A 22164-nucleotide genomic window follows, 5' to 3' on the forward strand; every position below is an offset into this window, starting at 1 on the left:
GTGAAGAGCTGAAAAATACAGACAACCACTAAATGGCACAGAAAAGATACAGAAATTGACTCTTTATTTCCGTCTGGGGGTTGTCCAGGTTTGTGCAGCCTACATATGGTAAAGTAGGTAGCATCGTCTTAACAATCGCTTCCACAGAAGAAATCTTTAGGCGTTAATCACTTCCAGTGATGCTGCCCTCTGCAGGTGGTGAATGGAAAGACCCTCAAAAATTTAAGAAGCATAACCTAACTATCATTTAAGGATCTTTAGCCAAGGAGAGTTAATTGCATTTCGTTCAAACGATGACATTTTCTCAGATTATTGTGGTTGAGAACAAAGGCGGCTAAAACAGGTCACTTCTTTCTGTAGAAATTGCAGAGATCCTCTTAATCAAAGGACAAAGAACTAATTGCACTGCAGTCAGATCTGACCATGTAATGGTGTTGCTGTGGCCAATGAAAATGTAGGATGAGAGCAATGTTTCCTGGTCATGCCTGTTTTACGTTGGCTCAGCTCTAGACAATATGATTTTACCACATTTGTTTTGCTTAATTCTCTTTCTCTCTCTCAAAACTCCATTATGCAGGAAATTTCAGATGTGGATAAACCTCATGTGATGTGTGATATTTGCAAGAAAGTAGTACAGGTGGCAGAAAACATGGTGGAGAACAATCACACGGAAGTAAGAAAGATTGAAATTAGTCTCTTATTATGTTGTGAGAAATGGTGATAGAGGGAAATAACTTGAAAGAGGTCGCCTGCACACTGAATTAATTTTCAAAGCCTTCACCTCTGAGATTATGAGACCAGAGCATGGAGGGTTTTTTGACTTCCTCATTTTGAGCAACCAAATCAAAATGTGATTTTTGTTTCTGTGAGGCGTTATTTTAGTCCAGGGGTGTCAAACTTGAGGGCCGCATCAGGGTTGGGTTTGACCTTGCGGGGGTCAGGGTGGGCGTGGCCAGGTTGGGCATGGCTAGCTCAATGTCACTCATGTTGAGGGGCACCTGTGGTGGCCTGAGTGCTCTGCCAGCAAAAACAGGTTCCCAAGCTCTATTTTCAGCCGCAACGGCCTCCTGCAACCCTCTGCCAGCGAAAACGGACCTTGAGAGGGCTGCCTGCAGCCCTCCCAAACTCCGTTTTCACTGTCAGAGGCACTATGTGTTGTGACCCAGGCCCAAATAGGTAGTATTAGACGCAATCAGTTCAAACACAAACAGACTTTATTAGAACAGCTGAGAATTAACTCAATCTCAGAGTAGTCCAAATTAAATCAAAGCAAATTCTTCATAACACAATTCTTCAGTCTTATCACCAACTTTGGTCTAATTAGGCAAACTGCCAAAGGCTTTTCTTGGCAAATGTTCAAAAGCAGAAGACGCCGACAAGAAATAAATGCAGCAAGACAAGGAGCAAGACTATCAACATTGTTTTCCGACAAAGAGCCCAAACGCCGTTGCTGGTCTTTTAAGCCTTATGGGAGGGACCAGTCATCTCTTAGCCCTTCTGCTGAGTCGTCCTCTTTGCTTTAGCTGCTCTTGCCTTCTGGCAGCTCTTCTCATGTGTGCATTAGGAACAGGCTCCTCCTGGTCCTCTGCCTCACTACTGTCAGCCTCTGGAGGCTCCAGAGTCCACACCTCACTCCCCGATGGCCCTGGCCCCATCTCTGCCTCTGACACAGAGCCCTCATCCGGGCCTTCCCCAGCCTCCAGGACTGGCCCATGTTCTTCTTCAGCCTCATTACTGTCTGACTCCGTTGCCAGCTCTGCAGACTGCTTGCTGGTGGACCACAACACTATGGGTCGGTCCTTTCCTATTTCCAGGGCAGCTCTGTGGGCCAGATCTAAGCACCCCATGGGCCGGATCCGGCCCCTGGGCCTTGAGTTTAACACCCCTACTTTAGTCCAATCATAATATGGATTCAGGCTGGGTGGATGCAGATTATGTCCGATTTAGGGAAGGTGCAGAACATATGAGGAAATAACCAGATAAGAGAAGATTTTTTAAAAAATACTCTCATGTTTCTCATTCCTACATCTGTCATTTTTCCATCTGCTATTCAAGAATGACTAAAATGGTCTTCGCCTATGAACATTATTTCAGTTATTAACTTCACTTCTTTCATTTCTGCTGTTACTGGAGGAAAGAAGTACAAGTAAACCTTGACTTATATCCATAATTGAGCTCGGAAATATAGTCGTAAGTCATGCTGGTCATTAAGCGGGTCATCAATTTTACAATAGTTTTATAGCAGTCATTAAGTGAATCACCACGATTTATATTTCACTTTATTTAAGAAAATTTATATGGCTGTCCACTCACTCTGTGACTGCGAGCCCATTGTCCACAATGGTGAGGGGTGTTTTTTTTTGCCAGAAACTGGAAGTAAATACCAGTTTCCAGAAAAAACATCGTGACCACAGACACTGTAAATGGTCATAAAGGCGAGCCAGTTGCAAGTGACCAAAATGTGATCACATGATGATGGGGGCGTGGCCTTTGGAACTTTGAATCCAGGTTGTAAGTCCCTTTTGGGGGGGTCCTTTGTAAGTTGAGGACTACCTTTCATGACTTTCTTCTCCCTCATCTGCACTCTCTACAGATTGGATCGGGGGTGGGCAATCTTAAACACTCAAAGTGCCACAAAGTTCCTAACCGGAAGCCCCCCCCATTCAATTCTGGAGCCGACCGGAAGTCTGGTTTCCCCACCATAGAGTCTCCTCCTAGTACGGCATCCTTTTTTCCTCTGCCGACCAGAAGTACAGTCCCCACCACCCACCATAGAGTCTTCTCCTAGTATGGCATCCTTTTTTTGTCTACCTGTGCTAACTGAAAACCATATCAATTGTGGAACCGACAAGTGACAGGGAGCCACAGCAGAGGGATGAAAGAGCCACAGGCTGCTGACCCCTGGATGTTTGATTTCTTTTTAATCTATCTTTTTTTAATTTTTCTATGTTTCAGGAGGAAATAGTCCATCAGATGACGAACATTTGTTACATGTTGCCTCATGAAGTCGTTCCCCAGTGTAGGGACTTTGTGAATTCCTATGGAATGGCGGTTCTCATTATGCTGTTGGATGCCACTAAGCCTGAATCCATGTGCATTATGCTCAGTTTTTGCCCTGAAGATGTATCTTTAAGCACCAGTAGGTTTTTGTGTTTGTTCTACATCTTCTGTCTTCAGGATGGGAATGAAATTCATTGTATTGGTTTTAACCTGTATATCTAGCACATATCTGACTTACAAAATCCATGTTCATACATGGATGGGAGGTTATGAGGAAACATCTAACTCTAGATTTTCCCATCCCATTCAGTCATATCTGATTCTCTCGATAAATGCAGTTTTGGGGGCAAGGTTTTTCAGTAGTGGTTTGCCATTGCCTGCTTCTTAGGGCTGATAGAAAGTGATTGGCCCAAGGTCATTCAACTGGCTTTATGCCTAAACTGGGACTAGAACTCATGGTCTTCTAATTTCTAGCCTGATGTTTTAACCACTACACCAAACTGGCTCTCTGAGTAGACTAAGAAGCTGAAAAAGAAACGGCCTGGAAGGAGGCAACGTATACTTACTTTCATTATTGCTGCCAAGTGTGCAGACATACCCACCAAGACTCCAAGAAACAAAGTTGTCTTGAAGGCGATCTTCCTGATGGACTTTTCATGCTAAACAGACTCCCAGAGAAGCATTTGAAGATTAATAATAAATCATTATCTACAAACTCAAATCTTTACAGGAGATGCTGCTAACTTTTCAGATCTCCCTGAAGGGGATATATCCCATTGTAAGAATCACTTTTCCCTGAATGCTTGACAATCCTATTAATTGTCTTTTAAACTAAGGATGAGCAACTCAGGAATTCCGTATGCCCCCTCCTCATCCTGGCCCTCTCCCCCTCTCCCTTCATTTTCAGTTCGTGAGCAGTTCTGGATTGTGCTTCTACAATTTGGCAGCAAAACACCCCAATTTCTGAAACACCGATTTTTGTCCATTTTTAAAAGCAAAATATAAGAAATAGAATCGAAAAAATATTCAAAATGAGTCTGAACAGCAAAACCACACCCCAAATTATAGGTTTCTGACTTTCAGAGGGGAATATTTTAGTGGGTTAGGTAGGGATAGGAGTATTTGCCTTCCAGAAATCCCTTGTTTCAGTTCCCAAATTAAAACCATAAAAATGGCCCAAAGAAAGTAGAAGCTGTCCTTTTTGATGATCATGATATTAAACTAAAACCCTTGTGCCTTTAAATCTGGCTTAATCCTGTGCTAAACATCAGGTACAAACCAGAGGATGCGTTTAGCCTTGTGTGATATTGTTTTCTGAATTCATACCTTTAAAATTGCTATGTTGAAACTGCTTCTAATGTTGGTTTGTTTATTAGTGTTAATAAACAAACCCTGCGTTCTGCCCTGCGTTGGGAATGTCTAATCTGAGAAATGACTTCAACTATATTAATTGCTATATGTATATATGTACAAGAACTAAGTGGAAGTCCAGCTGTACATGCTAATGCTTGTTTATTTGTTTATTGTCTAGAGAAAATAGATCACGAGGAAATAGCCCCTGAGAAGAAAGTAGCCCTTGAGAAAGTATCAGAACACAAGGATGGTGAAATATGTCACATGTGTGTAGTTCTTGTTAATTATATTGATGATCAACTGGAGAAGAATGAGACACAAGCCCAGATTGGATCTTTCCTGGCAAAAGGATGCAAATTACTCCCAGAAGCTTTGGTATATCCAGTAAGTAGTACTATGAACAACTTTCCAGGGAATTAGGATGCTATGGAAGAGTAAAGAAAGAAACTGGATAAACAACCCAGTTGTTTATCTCTCTCCCCATCTTGTTAGGCTTGATAGAAAAAAGAGCAGTTTGTCCCCCCCTAAATTAACCTCATTATGAGTTATAGCTTTCCTCAAGGGTTACAAACAATTTCCCAAGTGGTTGGAACATTTATGTTAGTTGGGCAGTACTTGCTGAACAGCTTTTGAGAAGATGAAAGAAATGCTTTGAAGAGAGCAAGAAGAGTTTGGGCAACCAAACCAGTGAAATTCTTTGGGAGTTGGCGTGAGGAGCTATTTCCATACCAACTCTCTCCTTATAGCCCTTCAGTTGGGCGGGACATCAACATATTGGGAATAATCTGGGGCATACCAGAATAAAAGAAAGTTGCTCTAGTTACCATGATTTAGCTTAATTTCGTTTAATTGGTTTGATAAAAAGGTTTAGCTGGTTTTGAAGCTAAAGGGCATCTCAAAGCACCTGCTTTAGTTTTACTTCTTTTTGCTTTATCACAGTGTGATCATCTGGTGGACCAATATGAACCAGCTGCTATCCTACTTCTGATACAGATCCTGCAACCATCCTTTGTGTGTGTGGTAAGTCATGTTGTAAAACTCAGCGGGTGAGCAGTTTAAATCCTACTTTTACAAAACCTTTCTTAGGAATAAATGCCACTGGATTCTCCATTTCACAGTACTTAATTGTATGTAATTTGCCAGTCCTTGAAGGCAATCAATCCTGGAGGCCATCTGACTCAAAAATGAATGTGGGCAGCTAAATCAAAAGTAGAAAACAATTGGTGAATTATTTGGCCACATCTTAGCAAGCCTTGCCGGCGGAAGGTGCCATCTGTAAAACATCTTCAACTGGTTCTCCCTGAATGCCACAGACATAGTTAATTTTGCATTTACTTGCCACATTTTTCCCCATTTTTTAAATTTGCATTTATATCCCGCCCTTCTCCGAAGACTCAGGGCGGCTTACACTATGTTAGCAATAGTCTTCATCCTATTTGTATATTATATACAAAGTCAACTTATTGCCCCCAACAATCTGGGTCCTCATTTTACCTACCTTATAAAGGATGGAAGGCTGAGTCAACCTTGGGCCTGGTGGGACTTGAACCTGCAGTAATTGCAAGCAGCTGTGTTAATAACAGACAGACTTAGCAGCCTGAGCCACCAGAGGCCCTCTCTCCAGTTCTATATTATAATTCACCAATTTGCTGGAATTTTAATAAGGTCTATGGAACATACTATCATCTTTGGTGGACATGCCCGGCTGCAAAAAAGTATTGGGCCAAAATAAAAAAATGGCTAAAAAAAAATGACGGACCAACCAATTGATTGGAAACCAGAGACATTCTTGTTAGGAATATTTACCAGACATTATACCAAAGACATAAACTACTTAATCTTACGTATCATAACGGCCGCAAGAATTTCATATGCACAAAATTGAAAAAAAGGAAATACACCAACAGAGGAAGAACTGATAAAGAAAATCTTAGATGGTGCCGAGATGGACAAATTAACAAAAGAAATTAAAAGAAAAGGAAGATACAGAATATTATGTAACATGGGATAAATGGTACAAGTGACTGGAGACCAGAAAAAATTGAATAGTGATGAAAGGGGAGAAACAATAAGTGCAAGATATACCGTATATACTCGAGTATAAGCTGAGTTTTTCAGCACGTTTTTTGTGCTGAAAAACGTCCCCTCGGCTTATACTCGAGTATATACGGCTTATACTCGAGTTTTTTTTTTTTTCTTTTTTTCACATTATACCGGCCGGCGCGAACTTGGCGGGCTTTTGCTTTAGCGCGGGGAAGCCCTGCCGGTGCAGTGAGAGGGCGGGGTGGGGGAGCCGCCAGCCTTCTCGGCCGAGGGAGGGAGGGTTTCGCCGACCGGTAGGTGCCTCATTTCCCACCCTCGGCTTATACTCGAGTCCCCAGTTTACCCCAGTTTTTTGGGGTAAAATTGGGGACCTCGGCTTATACTCGGATCGGCTTATATTCGAGTATATACGGTATATAAGATAGTCTATAAAATGTACACATTTAATATTATAAGTGATAGTAATTATAGAGTAATAAGGGATAAATGAGACAAGAAGGATATAAATATTAGAAAGGGAATTGGGAGAAAAGGTAACTATTAGGAGATCACCGCTACAAAAAAGGGAATGTATGTTATGTGTTTTGTGTTTGTTATGTTGTGTTATAAATAAAAAAAACTTATTAAAAAAAAAGTAGAAAGTCATAAAAAAAACAACAACCAGGCTTCCAAATACTACTCTCCCCTCTGCAATATACAGGCTGAATGTGAAGCGGAAAGAGAAGGAACAGGAAAGGGGATTTGGAGGGAGATGGCGGGTATGCACAACAGGGGCGGGTTTCAAAGCCCGTCACTACCGGTTCACTCCTGGGCATGCGCAGAAGCGTCCAGGCAGGTGGGCAGAGCCTCCCGCTGCCGGCACTACCACTGATGCACACCCCTTTGGATCTCTAGCAAGAACAATCTGCCCTTTTAAGAAAACGTAAAGAAAGAGGTGGTCAAATGGCCCGGTAAAATTCCACTCCATGGAGCCTTTGTCAACAGCAAAATATCATTTCTGTTTTACTGGGGTGGGAGGAGAGAGTGAAGACTGCATGTTAAATAGTTTTATAAAGCTCTTTCTAACAAAGTAATATTTCACTCTTTTGCCACACAGAAAGTAGGAATTTGTCCTGAACCCCATCATGTAGGGATGGAGGCCTGTTCCCACGGCCCAACTTTTTGGTGTAAGAATCCTGAGACTGCAGAGCAATGCCAGGTAATTCAGCGACGGGGTGGGATGGGGAGGAGGAGGGGAAGAGGGAGGGGAAGGAAGGAGGGAGAGAAGGAAGGAAGGAAGGAAGGAAGGAAGGAAGGAAGGAAGGAAGGAAGGAAGGAAAACTGACTTCATTTTTTAAAAATCCATTTTCAGAAGAAGTAGAAAGAAGGCAATCATATTTAGTGATAGAAATATGGATTGTTGCTCTTTTTCTAATGCTTTGCTTTCTTTAGCCAAACTTGCTGCAAAATGAAAAAGCAACATATAGCCCAATGTCCTATACAAACCAAAACCCAAGGAAGGAATAAAGAAAGAAAAACTGGGAGAATAAGATCATAAACATAGATTTTTTTTTTAAAGTTTGCAGCAGAATTCAGTTGTAGAGTTTCTGGACGCTACAATAATATTCTCTTAAACTGTCACTTTCTTGACACACAATCCTATGGATCCATCAATAAGGTGCCACAGAAACCTTTCTATTTGTCCAAAATAGCTTTCCTGGTTATGAACCACGTAGACATTTTTACGTCTACGAACCAATTCCCTTGTTTGAAAAGTACATTAGTGGCCAAAATTGTGGAAACCTTTTGGGGAAAGTGTATTTCTAAGGTTTGATGGTTAATAATACCACTTTTTTTTGGAGTTTCAAGATAATCCTATTCCACTGCTGGAATGGCCTGGGAATAGCCCAGACCTTCACCCAATTGAAAATCTATGGAGCCGACTAAAGAAACTTGTTAGTCAGAAGCAACCCAGCAATAAAACCCAGTTCATAAAAGCCATCATTCAATCTTGGTTTCACATTGTAACAGTTTTAGAACGAAAAGACTTGGTTCACTCCATGGGAAGATGTTGTAAGGCCGTCATTCATGCTAAAGATTACCCAACTAAGTATGAACTGACATGGTGATAATTTTTGTACATCTCATTTTTTCTATGGTGATAATTTTTTTATATCTCGTTTTTTCTACGTGTTTCACTTTTCTTCTTTACACTGTAAGTGCTATTCTAATAGCAAATCCTTCATAAAAGTTATTGCATTACATTCTTGATTAAATTCTCTTTCCACTGATATATAATTTTTTTTAAAATTTGAATTTATATCCCGCCCTTCTCCGAAGACTCAGGGCAGCTTACACTATGTTAAGCAATAGTCTTCATCCATTTGTATATACATATACAAAGTCAACTTTATTGCCCCCAACAATCTGGGTCCTCATTTTACCTACCTTATAAAGGATGGAAGGCTGAGTCAACCTTGGGCCTGGTGGGACTTGAACTTGCAGTAATTGCAAGCAGCTGTGTTAATAACAGACTGTCTTAGTCTGTTGAGCCACCAGAGGCCCAATTTTATGGTACTACTCCAAAAAAAGTGGTGTTATTAGCTAGTTTTAGAAAATACACTTTTCCCAAAAGGTTTCCACAATTTTGTCCATTACAGTAACCTTATTTTATATTCATATATATACCAAAAGAGATGGGAGGGGAAAGCATTATATTCACAATTTCAGGGCTGTCAAGAGTTGCCTGAAGCTACTGCTTGCATAGAAATGACCTCTCATTGCAGTCCGAATAAGTCTCATTCATTCTTCCAAGAAAATGTCACTAGAATACAGGTAGTTTTCAATTTACAACCATAACTGCGCCCAAAATTTCTGTTGCTACGCGAGACATTTGTTAAGTGAGTTTTGCCCTATTTTACAACCTTTCTTGCCCCGTTTGTTAAGTGAATCACTCCAGTTGTTAAGTTAGTAACATGGTTGTTAAGTGAATCCGATTTCCCCATTGACTTTGTTTGTCAGAAGGTAGCAATAGGGGATCACATGACCCTGCAACACAGCAAACGTCATAAATATGAGTCAGTTGCCAAGCACCTGAATTTTGATCATGCGACCATGGAGATGCTGCAAATGTCGTAACTTTGAAAAACGGTCATAAGTCACATTCTTCAGTGCCGTTGTAACTTTGAACGGTCAGAAAACGAACTGTTGTAAGTTGCGGACTAACCGTACTTAATAGAAGGAATTCCATTCGAGTGCCTCTTAATGTGTATCTGTGTGTGCATGTTTATATGTTAATAAAAGAAAATAAATGGTCGTAATTGTGAAAAACAGTCATAAGGTCCCCTTTTAAGGGCTGATGTAACTTCGGACAGTCACTAAACAAATTGCTGTATGTTGAGGACTACCTGTACTCTACTCCAATGGGGATCTTCAGCTTTTATTGAAAATGGGTTAAAAACTGAGGCATGCTGACAAACGCCTCTTGAAATTCAGGCGTTTGCTGTGTCTCCAGATTCTCAACTTTGTCTTAGGGTCAGTTGTGATATGAATTGAAAATGGCTGTTCTCCAGGGATGAAATGCTACCGGTTCAGACCGGTTCAGCCAAACCGGTAGCGATGTTGGCGGGTGGTTCAGAGAACTGCTAGCGATGGCAGCGCAAGTGTCCACCCACCTGCCCGGTCGTCGTTACTTCCTGGTTTTAACCCGGAAATAACCTGTTTTTTACCCTCTGCGCATGGGCAGAAGTGTGTGCGCATGGGCAGAGGGTCCAAGCGCGTGCAGTGCGTGCACTTCCAAACCTTTTTTTTTTAAATTTGAATTTATATCCCGCCCTTCTCCGAAGACTCAGAGCGGCTTACATTGTGTTAAGCAATAGTCTTCATCCATTTGTATATTATACAAAGTCAACTTTATTGCCCCCAACAATCTGGGTCCTCTTTTACCTACCTTATAAAGGATGGAAGGCTGAGTCAACCTTGGGCCTGGTGGGACTTGAACTTGCAGTAATTGCAAGCAGCTGTTAATAACAGACTGCTTAGTCTGTTGAGCCACCAGAGGTTGGGAAGATAAGTAGACTTCACCCCTGCTATTCTCTCTCTTCTTTCTCTGTAGGCCACTGAATATTGCAAGCGCCACATGTGGAACTAGAGGAAGGAGGTCCTAGCAGTGGAAGAACATTGGCACTGTGATGTTCATCAGTACATCTGGAAACATGATTTGGGTGAAAAATTGTGAAAAAAATCTAAATCTTGGCAGAAGCCCATCTTCCTTTCCCACCTTAAGCTCTCGGTCCCATAGGAGACCACCATTTTCTTTGCTGATCAAGTTCTGAATCGTTTTTTTTTTTCATTTTGAGCTATGGTGAGAAAGGAATGTAGTTGAGAAGAGGAGGGGGGCAGGATTAAGAATTTCTTGGGATTGTGTTTATAATTGCAATAACTGATTTTAGGAAGGTAAATCAACAATATAGTCAACATAATCAGAAAAAGATAATTTATGCTGGGATTTTCAAGTGAATAGCAAGGTTGAATTTTGAAGATTTCCTTGCACTTAAGTGGGAAGATGCTTTAGGATGTTGTTGTCCAAAACAGATTAGAAGCAACAACAGCTGCAAAGGTAGTGGATGTGAAAAGGTGTTGTGCCAATGGAGCATTATTCTTCACAAAAGAAATAATTGTGATCTTAAAATGTCAAGGAACATCTGCTACTTTTTCTTAAGAAGCTCCGAGTTAAAATCATGTAAATGCTAAACCTTATAGCTATTTTTGAAATGTACAATAGAGCAATGAGGCTTTCCCTTCAATGCTTATGCACATTTTATCAGCTGAAAAAAGGGTAGATGTTGATCTATTTGATATTGACTGACTAATTGGCAACTGTACCTTTACAAACACTGTACATTTTCAGATTGGATGCTAAATAAAACCTTGATCCTTGAACCAATGCATATGTTGGGTTAACTTCTTGTGAGATTGGTGGCTGTTATCAATTTGATAAATAAAAAATTATCTCGAAAAGCCATTTGTTCTTTAGCTATTGAATAGTCGAATAGATTTGCATTCCTTTCATACAAATACAATTATTCTTCCATTTAATCTACTCAAAACTTGTCGAGCAAGTCAAACTCTATTTCACTAAAGGCCGCATCAGGGTTGTGTTTGACCTCTGGGGGACAGGGTGGGCATGGCCAGCTTGACATCACTGGTGTCAGGGGCACCTGTGGTGGTCCAAGCGCCCTCCCAGCGAAAACGGGCTCTCGAGCTCCGTTTTCGGCCAGGACAGCTTCCTGCAATCCTCTATCAGTGAAAACAGAGCTCGGGAGGGCTGCACGCGGCCCTCCCGAGCTCCGTTTTTGCTGGTAGAGGCACAGCGGGCCAGTCCTTTGCTGTTTCCAGGGCAGCCCTACGGGCCAGATCTAAGCACCCTGTGGGCCGGATCTGCCCACCCCCAGGCTTTGAGTTTGACACCCCTGTTGTAGGGGAAAAAAAAAAGAAATACCACTTGTTCACATCCCAGAGAAACCAATATGAACAGCTATTTAGACTGGGAGTACATGGCTCTCCTGCCTGATATTCCTATCAATATTGTTCACACCCTAGTCCTAGCTGAATGTGATCCATGCTAGTTCATAAGGTGAGCATTCTGATGACCATCAACATTTGTTATGAAGACGACGAATATAGGAATGTGAAAAACAAGAATAATTAAATATATTATAAACTCTGCTTGTGGGTGCAGAAGTAACCATCCGTATGCAAATCTTTCCCAGAACTGAATAATTCAGTGCACTGGGTTCTGTTAATTAAAGCTGCAGTTCTTACCCACTTTCCTGGAATAAGTGCAATCTCTGATTCTTTTATAATATCACGGGATGCTAATTAGTGAATGAAGAAAGCAAATTTTTCACTTAGAATTCTGCAGATTTCAGGAAAGAAAAACTGTTCGGGCAGCATTAGCCAAGTCTTTCCCTAATTAATGGAGATATGCTTTGTCTCGATCTTATGCAACACACAATTAAGAGAAGTTCTGAAGCAATTGGCTTTGATTACAACTTGTAACTATAGAAACATTGGCACGTAAGTGGTAAGTCGTGATATAACAAGGCATTTGAAAGAGGGACTTTGTACTACAATGGGCCCATGAATAAAGCTTCTCTCCTTGAGTCATTAAAACAATTGTGCCTTTTGCAAAGCTTGTTTGATTGTTTCAAAAATATGATACCTACCAGGTTCCTCTAGAAATGGGATTTCCCAAGATTGGCAACTTTAGGGCACATGAACTTCAATTCCCAGAACTCCCATTCCCATTGTGAGTAAATGCCATCACTCAACCTATGGACATGTGCTGAAAGTGGCACACGAAACCATCCCGTGAAGAATGTGCAGCCTCGCTGGCTCCTATTCCGCGTTCCTGTGATCACACGCACGCCGGTCAGCTGGCTGTCACCCGCACGGGAGCAGCAGAACCTGGAAGAGTGGTGTTCCGTCACACAAGTGCAGGCCAACACCTGACCTTTCAGGTTGATGCTGTGCGCATGCGTGATGGCCAGCTGTTCGTCAGTCATGCTTCATGCCGGTATCTGGGTGTTTGGGTGCCAGCTCGCACATGCGTGATGGATCACCGCTCTTGCGGGTATTGATGTTCCCGCGTGCACGAAGGCCAGCAGGACCACACATACCTGGTGGGATGGTTTCGCATGTCACTTCCAACATGCAGGCTGGCACGCGGGCACGTCAAAGGTTCGCCCTCACTGTAATAGAGAGTTAGAAGCTAAAGAAGATATTTTCCTACTTCAGCAGGAAATGTATGCTTGACAACTGTGGCTGAAAATCCTGATTAGCAAGTGCAGAGCCACTCACCACTGCACATTACTATTTAATGGCAATTAGAAACTTCCTGTGAGCAGGTACCATTTCCATCCCCCTGTACTCTACCAGTTGTTGAGATTGCAAATTTGCAAGTAATAATCCAAAACAGCTGCCATTTCAGCCAATAGGACATAGTAAAACTAAAATCTCAGTAAACAGTTATGGTGCAAAGGTTGGTGATAGTAGCTAAATGTTATATGGACGCAATTCCTATATATGAATGATAAATAACTTTTTTTTTTCTTGCCTACAAATTCCAACAAATAGAACAGTCCACTCTTGCACACCTACTGCTATTTTTCTATGCATTAGGATAGATCATCACCCACCTTGTCATGCTTCTCTTCAAACTTTGCTTTTAGGCCTGTGGAGTTGTTTTTCTACTATCTTAACTTCTGCTAAATAGATTCATATAAATATCAGGTTAAATAGGTTTTCTTTAATGTATTCACATCAGAATAATGTTAGTCCATATATATATATATATATATGTTTTCTGAGGTTTTCGCGGGTGTTTGTTTGTATGTAGGTCTTTGGTTATTCGGGTTTTCTCCCGCGTAAAATTGGAAGTGTCTTGGCGACACCCCCAGCCAATCAGAGCACAAAAAATCCCCCATCCAATCAAAGCACAGCCAAGCTCCCACCCAATCAGTTCAAACCCCCACTAGCAGTTAAAAAGGAAGAAACAGCTGCAATCACACATTGCTCCCAGAAGCACGAAGCTGAAGCCTGAAGATGACGAATGAAACTTCGTCGAAACGTCGCCAAGGCACTTCCAATTTTACGCGGGAGAAAACCCGAATAACCAAAGACCTACATATATATATATAATTAATTTATATTTGCTGATAAATAAAGGGAGACTAGTATAGATCTATTTCGAGCTATTTAGCTCTCATCAGCTAGCCATACCCTTACTCGGATGGCTAGCTGATGAGAGCTAAATAGCTCGAAATAGATCTATACTAGTCTCCCTTTATTTCTTTATCAACAAATACAAATTTGGTATAAAATGGTTTGTTGTGAATGTATTGGAGCTGAAAGGCGAAAGTGAAGCAGTATACTCCCTCCCGTATTAGGGTAGACCAATGCAATTATCATTCTGATTTTTCTGCTGGAGTGTATGCATTCAGTCTAAGGTAATTACGAAAGCTATGAAAAAACGGTTAACATGACGTTTGGTTGGATAAAAAGTACACACAGAGTAACCAAATTCATGTGTAATGTATTTCTGGTTCCTTTTAACAGACCATTCCAAAAACTCTCAACACATCATCGTTTGAAATAAAAGAAGAAGAAAAAATTACACACCAACACTCTGACATTCAGAACCTTAATTAGTCACTCTGTTTGGTTGCTGAAATATTTTTGTAAGCCAGCAAAATGAAAACATGGCTTCAGGTTTCATTTTCGGGAAATATGACAACACGGATTAATGTGGAACAGATTTATGGAGCTTCCTGAAGTTTATCACACAACTATTGTGCGCGTGTGAGACCAAATGGAACACCGTAGGATCATCTTAGCTGCGTTCAGTTGGTAGCCATCATTCCCTGCTACCAGGGTGGCAGGAGAACACATTGATCCAGTGGAGAGAACCTGTTATAGAGCCTTGTTGACCCTACTGATGGAACATGGCACCATGATTATTGCAATTCTAGCTTTTAAGTTTATATCCCAGGGCCTCCCACAGCTTTTATTTGAAACACTTTATATCTGGAAAACAAAATGAAGAGAGCGAGTCAAATCTTTGAGCGTCTGATCCTGAGAGCCATCATCCCTGGAGCTAGGCTCTTCAGGGCTGCTAGAACAAAAGAATGTCTTATCTTGGGTCAGATTTACTCTGGGACAGGCAATGGCCTGGCATTGGTGACCCTGCCCTCTTCTCTTCTTTTCTCTTCTCTTCTCTTGTCCTTCAGTCCGTACTCCTGCTGCAGGAGTCTGTGTAGGCCCAGGATCCCTTGGAGGGCTACACCAGTGACGCCACTTCTAGTCATAATTCCGTGATTTCCAGTGGGCTCTCCATGATCACTTCTCTCATCTTGTGCATAGGGGTGGATTTGGCAGACTCGGTACGAGCGTTTCTGTCACAGTAGGACCCGCCTTCCGCAGTCAGTGTCTCTAAGGAGCGAGCTAGTATTTTCTGGTCATCCTCAGGAAGGCTGTTGAGGTCCGAGGTGAGGAGTGTGCCTGTGCTACCATGGACCACATGGATGCCATCAGGCCCCTTGAGCTCAATAGGTTGCTGATGCCGAAAGCGGAGACTCCCTTGACTGGGACTCCTTTGTTCCTCCTCCTCCTCCTCATCCAGATCGTTCTGGATCAGCTGGAAAAAAGAACCAGGATGGAAATCAACATATCACGTATTTTGCTTTTTCTCAATCGAGTTTGGAGTGGTTTACCTTGAGTTTGTATCTATTGTCTGCTCGTGTATTATTGCAGTTGAAACTGAAGTAGTCATTGACAGATAGGACGTTGTAGCAGATAATTTTGTGAACTACGCTTAGATCAGACCAATGGCGGCATAGTTCTAAATTGTCTAATCCCAAAATTTCAAGCCTGGTGGCGTAAGGTATTCTGTTGCGAGCAGAGGCATTCTCCCCTTGCGTTTACCTTCTGCCCATAGGCTTCCCTTCCCTGTTTTATAAAAGCACTGTAGGGACATTGCTCATGTCTTTCTATAAAGTTTAACTATCAGTTCTCCCTTGCTGCACTTTCCATGGACCTACAGTGGTACCGGAATAAAAGAGCAATTTGTTTCTTGATGCTTTGATAGCTCTGAAGTTATGCTGGCATCATAATCGGGAAACAAGAAAAAAGGGGTTGCACAAATGTCAAAGAAGATAAGATGGGAAAGGGTGGAGGGTAGGACACCCATGGGAAAGCAAAGGAAAAGATGGGAACAATCACCAAAAAGAAAAAAAAAAGTTGATGCTAGTAGACCAGGCGATCAGAATTGAGCCAGGATGATTTACCTTCTGTTCATAGATGAACAAGAAGCAAGGAAATGACTAATCAGGTCTTGGGGTGGTCACAGTCTGGATTGAGCATTATCTTGGTTGTACTGCCAACCCAGAGCAATTGGGATTGAGATTTGCTGAGGCTGATTTATGAAATATCAAGGAACAATATAGGACACAGCAGTCTACGTTTTGTATGGAATTTCCCAAAGAAGAAAACACCTGTATTCCCACAGATGTTTGCTGAAATAGTCATCACATTATCCCATTGGCTGGCAATTCTATTTTGACTCTATCCAAAAGGGGACATAGTCTCTCTATCCTTTATCGAGATCCCAGGTTTGTGTTTTGGCATCCCTCCAAATAGCTATCCTATCTATTTTGGTTCTAAGGTTCCCCCAATCCTTTGTCACAACTGACTGTTTGTTGGATAATGAGATTTAAAATACATGAACATCAGCAGCAGGTTGCACAAATCTCTGGGAAAGACAGGCTACATAGTCACTCAACTGAGATCTAAAAGGAATTTGTTTTTGTCTAATTTGGTTTCTTCTTCATTTCTGGCATTTTTAGCACGGCAGACAAGAAACTCTGGATAGGGTGGTAACCAATAGTAGCAAAACACCGGGGGGGGGGGGGGGGGAACCCAAGGAAAACAACATTTCACCTGTTCAAATGAAAAGTGTTAGGAACTCCAGTCTTCAATAGAGTAGAAATAACAAAAGTTAATATTTGGCAAACTTTTGCTCTTGGAAACTTAGAACTCCAGAGAAAACTAGCTGCAAAGCATCGTATAATAGGTGCAGAAGAATTCAGCTCTGAAAGATAAGACACTCCATCCCAGTGGGCACTGCAAACATTTTCTTGAACCCCATGCAGACACACAGACTCTACCTCAGAGACTGAGGACTGGTCCCCGTGGCTGGTGGTGGCTTTATGCACCATTCGCTCAGCAAGCAGTCTTTTCAGCCGCATGTAATCGTCCAAGACTACCTTTAAAAGAGACGCCTGGAGGGAGGGAAGGGATGGGCAATGGGAGACATTATACTGGATTGTTTTTGGACTGAACCTGAAATTATTCATCCTAGGGCTGTGATGGCGAACCTATGGCACGCATGCCGGAAATGGCACAAAGAGCCATTTCTCCAGGCATGCGAGCCATTGCCTGTTGCTCTTCAGGGTTCCGGAAAAGCTGGCCAGTTGGTCTTTGCGTGCGCAGGTGTGCCAGAAACCGGAAGACTAGGCGGCCGGTGTGCATGCATGCGCCGGAAACCGGAAGATCATCTTCCCGGCGTGCGCATGTGCGCTGGGCAGCTGCTCTTCCGGTTTCTGTCACGTGTATGCACACTGGCCCGCTGGACTTCACACGCGCATGCACACCAGAAACCGTAAGACCAGGTGGCCAGTGTGCATGCATGCACTGGAAACTGGAAGATCATCTTCCTGGCACGCGCATGCACGCCAGGCGGCTGCTCTTCCGGTTTCTGGCACATGTGCACGCGCATGCACGTGCGCGCTCCCGCTTTGGCACTCGGTGCCGAAAAGTTTTGCCAACCCTGGCCTAGGGAATCCTCATGAGAAGTTCCTCTAAAGCAGTGGTAGACAACCTGGTCCTTACCACCCACTAGTGGGCGTTCCAGCTTTCATGGTGGGTGGTAGGGGTTTTGTCCGATACTGAAGCACTTTCCTTTTTTTAATTTAATTGACTTTTTAAAAAAAATTAATAGCATCATTTAAGAACATTTTCATTAGGTTTTCATAAAATTCCCCGTGACAATTTAAATTTCTGAAAATATACTATTTGTATCGCCCGTGCATAAGTTTAGTTCACGTTACGTAAGTGAAACTAAATGGCACTATAGTGCAACTGCAAACAAAAGAGCCTCGTCCCAGAATAGCTCGCGCATCTCCCCCCCACACCACCCAGCTGTAACAGACAAGCAGAGCTAGTAGCCGGCGCCCCCCCCAACCCAATCCACGATGCGCGAGAGGCATGAGCAGACAACGATACACAGCGCATTACTGTGGAACCGGTGGGCAGTTAGAATATTTTACTACTAACAGAGATACAAAAGTGGGGGGTAGGTATTAAAAGGTTGACTACCCCTGCTCTAAAGCCCAATGGATATTTTCCCTCTATTTTTTTTTTTAAATAGTGGAAAAAATTATCTGAAGACCACCTCAGTTTTAGAAGAAATGCTTTGCAATCGCATGTGGTAAATGCCTGCATTAAATAGGAATCTGGATGGACACTCAAAAGTTCTATACTACATGTACGCCAAATTGTGTCAGAGTGTCAATTTATTTTTTTAAAAATAATTCTTTTCCTTTTAAGCAAAAGTCTCTTGCAATCTACATGGCGACTGATAATATTTTCTGGAAAGCTGCAGATTACAATGTCAAGGACATTGATGGCTTAGATACCCACCTTGATAGGCCCTTCTCTCATGATCTGGCCTAGCTTTGCAATATTATCATACTCCTGAATAGCTGCCCTCAGATAGCGATCTTCTTCTGGCTTGGAAGCTGAAGGACCTCGTCCAAAGGTTCCCTAAAAAAAAAAAGAAAGAAACTTAGAAGAACTGCTGTGGCCTCAATAGGCCTGAAGGAAAGATCATAATGGATTGTTCTCAGAAACTCTATTCATTTCCATAACTGTTAGAAACTTTTCCACGTAAATCACTTTTGCTTTCTAGTGGCCAACTTTCTTGGTCAAACTTAATTATTAAGGATACCTGCAGAAAGTTGAATAAAATGACATAAAAATAAAGGAGGTGCTGGGTTCCCCAGCAAATACAATAGTGGCCAAAATTATGGAAACCTTTTGGGAAAAGTGTATTTTCTAAAACTAGCTAATAACGCCACTAATTTTTTGGGAGTAGTACCATAAAATTATATATCAATGGAAAGAGAATTTAATCAAGAATGTAATGCAATAACTTTTAGGAAAGATTTGCTATTAGAATAGCAGTTACAGTATAAAGAAGGAAAGTGAAACACATAGAAAAAATGAGATATACAAAAATTATCACCATAGAAAGAACGAGATATACAAAAATTACCACCATGTCAGTTAATACTTTAGTTGGGTAACCTTTAGCATGAATTACGGCCTTACAACATCTTCCCATGGAGTGAACCAAGTCTTTTAGTTCTGCAGCTGTTATAATGTGAAACTAAGATTGAATGATGGCTTTTATGAACTGGGTTTTATTGCTGGGTCGCTTCTGACTAACACGTTTCTTTAGTCGGTTCTATCGATTTTCAGTTGGGTTAAGGTCAGGGCTATTCTTCCTCCTCCTCCTCCTCCTCCTCCTCCTCCTCCTCCTCCTCCTCCTCCTCCTCCTCCTCCTCCTCCCCTCTTCTTCTTCTTCTTCTTCTTCTTCTTCTTCTTCTTCTTCTTCTTCTTCTTCTTCTTCTTCTTCTTCTTCTTCTTCTTATTATTATTATTATTATTATTATTATTATTATTATTATTATTATTATTATTATTATTATTCTAACCCTAATCTTGCGTAGCTTCTTCTCCAAAAACACTACACTACTAACCAGAGCATATAAAACATTTGCTAGACCAATTCTTGAATACAGCTCGACTGTTTGGAACCCATACCACATTTCTGACATCAATACAATTGAACGTGTTCAGAAATATTTTACAAGAAGAGTTCTCCACTCCTCCAAATACAACACAATACCTTATGCACCAGACTTGAAATCCTGAGTTTAGAAAATTTAGAACTATGCCGCCTTCGACATGACCTGAGTTTAACTCATAGAATCATCTATTACAATGTCCTTCCTGTCGAAGACTACTTCAGCTTCAATTGCAACAATACATGAGCACACAATAGATTTAAGCTTAATGTTAACCGCTCTAATCTTGATTGCAGAAAATATGACTTCAATAACAGAGTTGTTAATGCTTGGAATACACTACCTGACTCTGTGGTCTCTTCCCAAAATCCCCAAAGCTTCAACCAAAAACTATCTACTATTGACCTCACCCCATTCCTAAGAGGTCTGTAAGGGGCATGCATAAGAGCACAAACGTGCCTACCGTTCCTGTCCTATTGTTTCCTTTAGTTATATCCAATTAATATAGTTATTACATACTCATACTCATACATATGCTTTTTTATTGTATAATTATTTCATGCTCACCCTTATATATACTGTTTGACAAAATAAATAAATAAAATAAAATAAAAAATATTCCCAGGCCATTCCAGCAGTGGAATAGGATTATCTTGAAACTCCAAAAAAAAGTGGTGTTATTAGCCATCAAACTTCAAAAATACACTTTTCCCAAAAGGTTTCCACAATTGTGGCCACTACTGTATTACCTCACAGTCAACTTTATTATTTCCAACCTTATAAAGTTGACAGTTCTAAAGCTTCTATCCTAGTTTTTAATCAATGATTTAAGACAAGTACAGAACAATTGGGATATGCATTGTCATCTCACACATTGCACCACAGGTATTCATGCTCACATTAGTCCATTTTTGCCCTACTATTGCTACTTCTGACAGAGGTAGGCCATTAACTTTCTCATTCTTCTCATTGTTCCCATCACCCATCTCCTTCTACTTATGACTGTAACTTTGTTGCTTGTATCCTTACGATTTATACTGTAATTGATTGGTTCCCGATTGCTTAATTGTAGCCTATGACTATCATTAAGAGTTGTATCATTAAATGTTAAATTTGTACCCTATGACTATCATTAAGTGTTGTAAGTGTTGCACCTTGATAAAGGCATATTTTATGTACAATGAGAGGATATGCACCAAGACAAATTCCTTGGGTGTCCAATCACCACTTGGCCAATAAAAAATTCTATTCTATTCTATTAGGCTGGCGGATTTTTAAACCCTGATATTAAGCAGTGATCATCTCACATGGGTCCTGGTGGGACTATTCCATAAGTCTGTGATTTCACTCAGGTTCTCAGGTAGATCATCTTCATGTTCAGCCTGGGCTGCCAATTCCAGATTTCTGCAGAATGGATCGAGCCACACAGGGTTTGCTCTGTCGGGGTAGAGGAAGCCTAGAATGAAACTGTAGCCAACTTTGAACACTGTTTAAAAGAACGCACCAGTAATTTTGAAAGAGAATATATAAATATAAATATCTAAAATGGACAGCTAACATCAAAAACATCATCAAAAAAGGACAACAAAGAATGTTCTTTCTGCGCCAACTCAGGAAGATCAAACTGCCCAAGGAGCTGATGATTCAGTTCTACAGAGGAATTATTGAGTCTGTCATTTGCACCTCTATAACTGTCTGGTTCGGTTCTGCAACCCAACAAGAAAGACACAGACTTCAGAGAATAATTAGAACTGCAGAAAAAATAATTGCTACCAACCTGCCTTCCATTGAGGACCTGTATACTGCACGAATCAAGAAGAGGGCCGTGAAAATATTTACAGATCCCTCGCATCCTGGACATAAACTGTTTCAACTCCTACCCTCAAAACGACGCTATAGAGCACTACACATCAGAGCAACTAGACACAAGAACAGTTTTTTCCCGAAGGCCATCACTCTGCTAAACAAATAATTCCCTCAACACTGTCAAACTATTTACTGAATCTGCACTATTATTAATCGTCTCATAGTTCCCATCACCAATCTCTTTCCACTTATGACTGTATGACTATAACTTGTTGCTGGCAATCCTTATGATTTATATTGATATATTGACCATCATTTGTGTTGTAAATGTTGTACCTTGATGAAGGTATCTTTTCTTTTATGTACACTGAGAGCATATGCACCAAGACAAATTCCTTGTGTGTCCAATCACACTTGGCCAATAAAAAAATTCTATTCTATTCTATTCTATTCTATTCTATTCTATTCTATTCTATTCTATTCTATTCTATTCTATTCTATTCTATTCTATTCTATATAAAGTAAAAGTTCCCCTCACATACATATGCTAGTCATT

At 41.2% G+C, this 22164-nt stretch overlaps 2 protein-coding genes across 2 annotated transcripts in view; one reads left to right on the forward strand and one right to left on the reverse strand.

Annotated features, from left to right (window-relative positions):
• LOC131200793 (prosaposin-like) overlaps positions 1-11320 on the forward strand; it is a 63973-nt gene extending 52653 nt beyond the window's left edge. The window contains exons 9-14 of the mRNA XM_058188050.1: positions 578-673; positions 2956-3139; positions 4532-4737; positions 5293-5373; positions 7493-7594; positions 10490-11320. Of these exons, the coding sequence (XP_058044033.1) occupies positions 578-673; positions 2956-3139; positions 4532-4737; positions 5293-5373; positions 7493-7594; positions 10490-10525 (705 nt within the window). The 3' untranslated portion in view covers positions 10526-11320. The remainder of the gene's footprint in view (positions 1-577; positions 674-2955; positions 3140-4531; positions 4738-5292; positions 5374-7492; positions 7595-10489) is intronic.
• A 3161-nt stretch (positions 11321-14481) lies between these two features.
• CDH23 (cadherin related 23) overlaps positions 14482-22164 on the reverse strand; it is a 719962-nt gene continuing 712279 nt past the window's right edge. Inside the window, exons 66-69 of the mRNA XM_058188066.1 lie at positions 21110-21239; positions 18634-18756; positions 17100-17213; positions 14482-15571 (exon numbers count right to left, since the gene is read on the reverse strand). Of these exons, the coding sequence (XP_058044049.1) occupies positions 15239-15571; positions 17100-17213; positions 18634-18756; positions 21110-21239 (700 nt within the window). The 3' untranslated portion in view covers positions 14482-15238. The remainder of the gene's footprint in view (positions 15572-17099; positions 17214-18633; positions 18757-21109; positions 21240-22164) is intronic.

The sequence above is a fragment of the Ahaetulla prasina genome, chromosome 6 (genome assembly GCF_028640845.1).
Source record: "Ahaetulla prasina isolate Xishuangbanna chromosome 6, ASM2864084v1, whole genome shotgun sequence".
In the NCBI taxonomy this organism is placed as follows: Eukaryota; Metazoa; Chordata; class Lepidosauria; order Squamata; family Colubridae; genus Ahaetulla; species Ahaetulla prasina.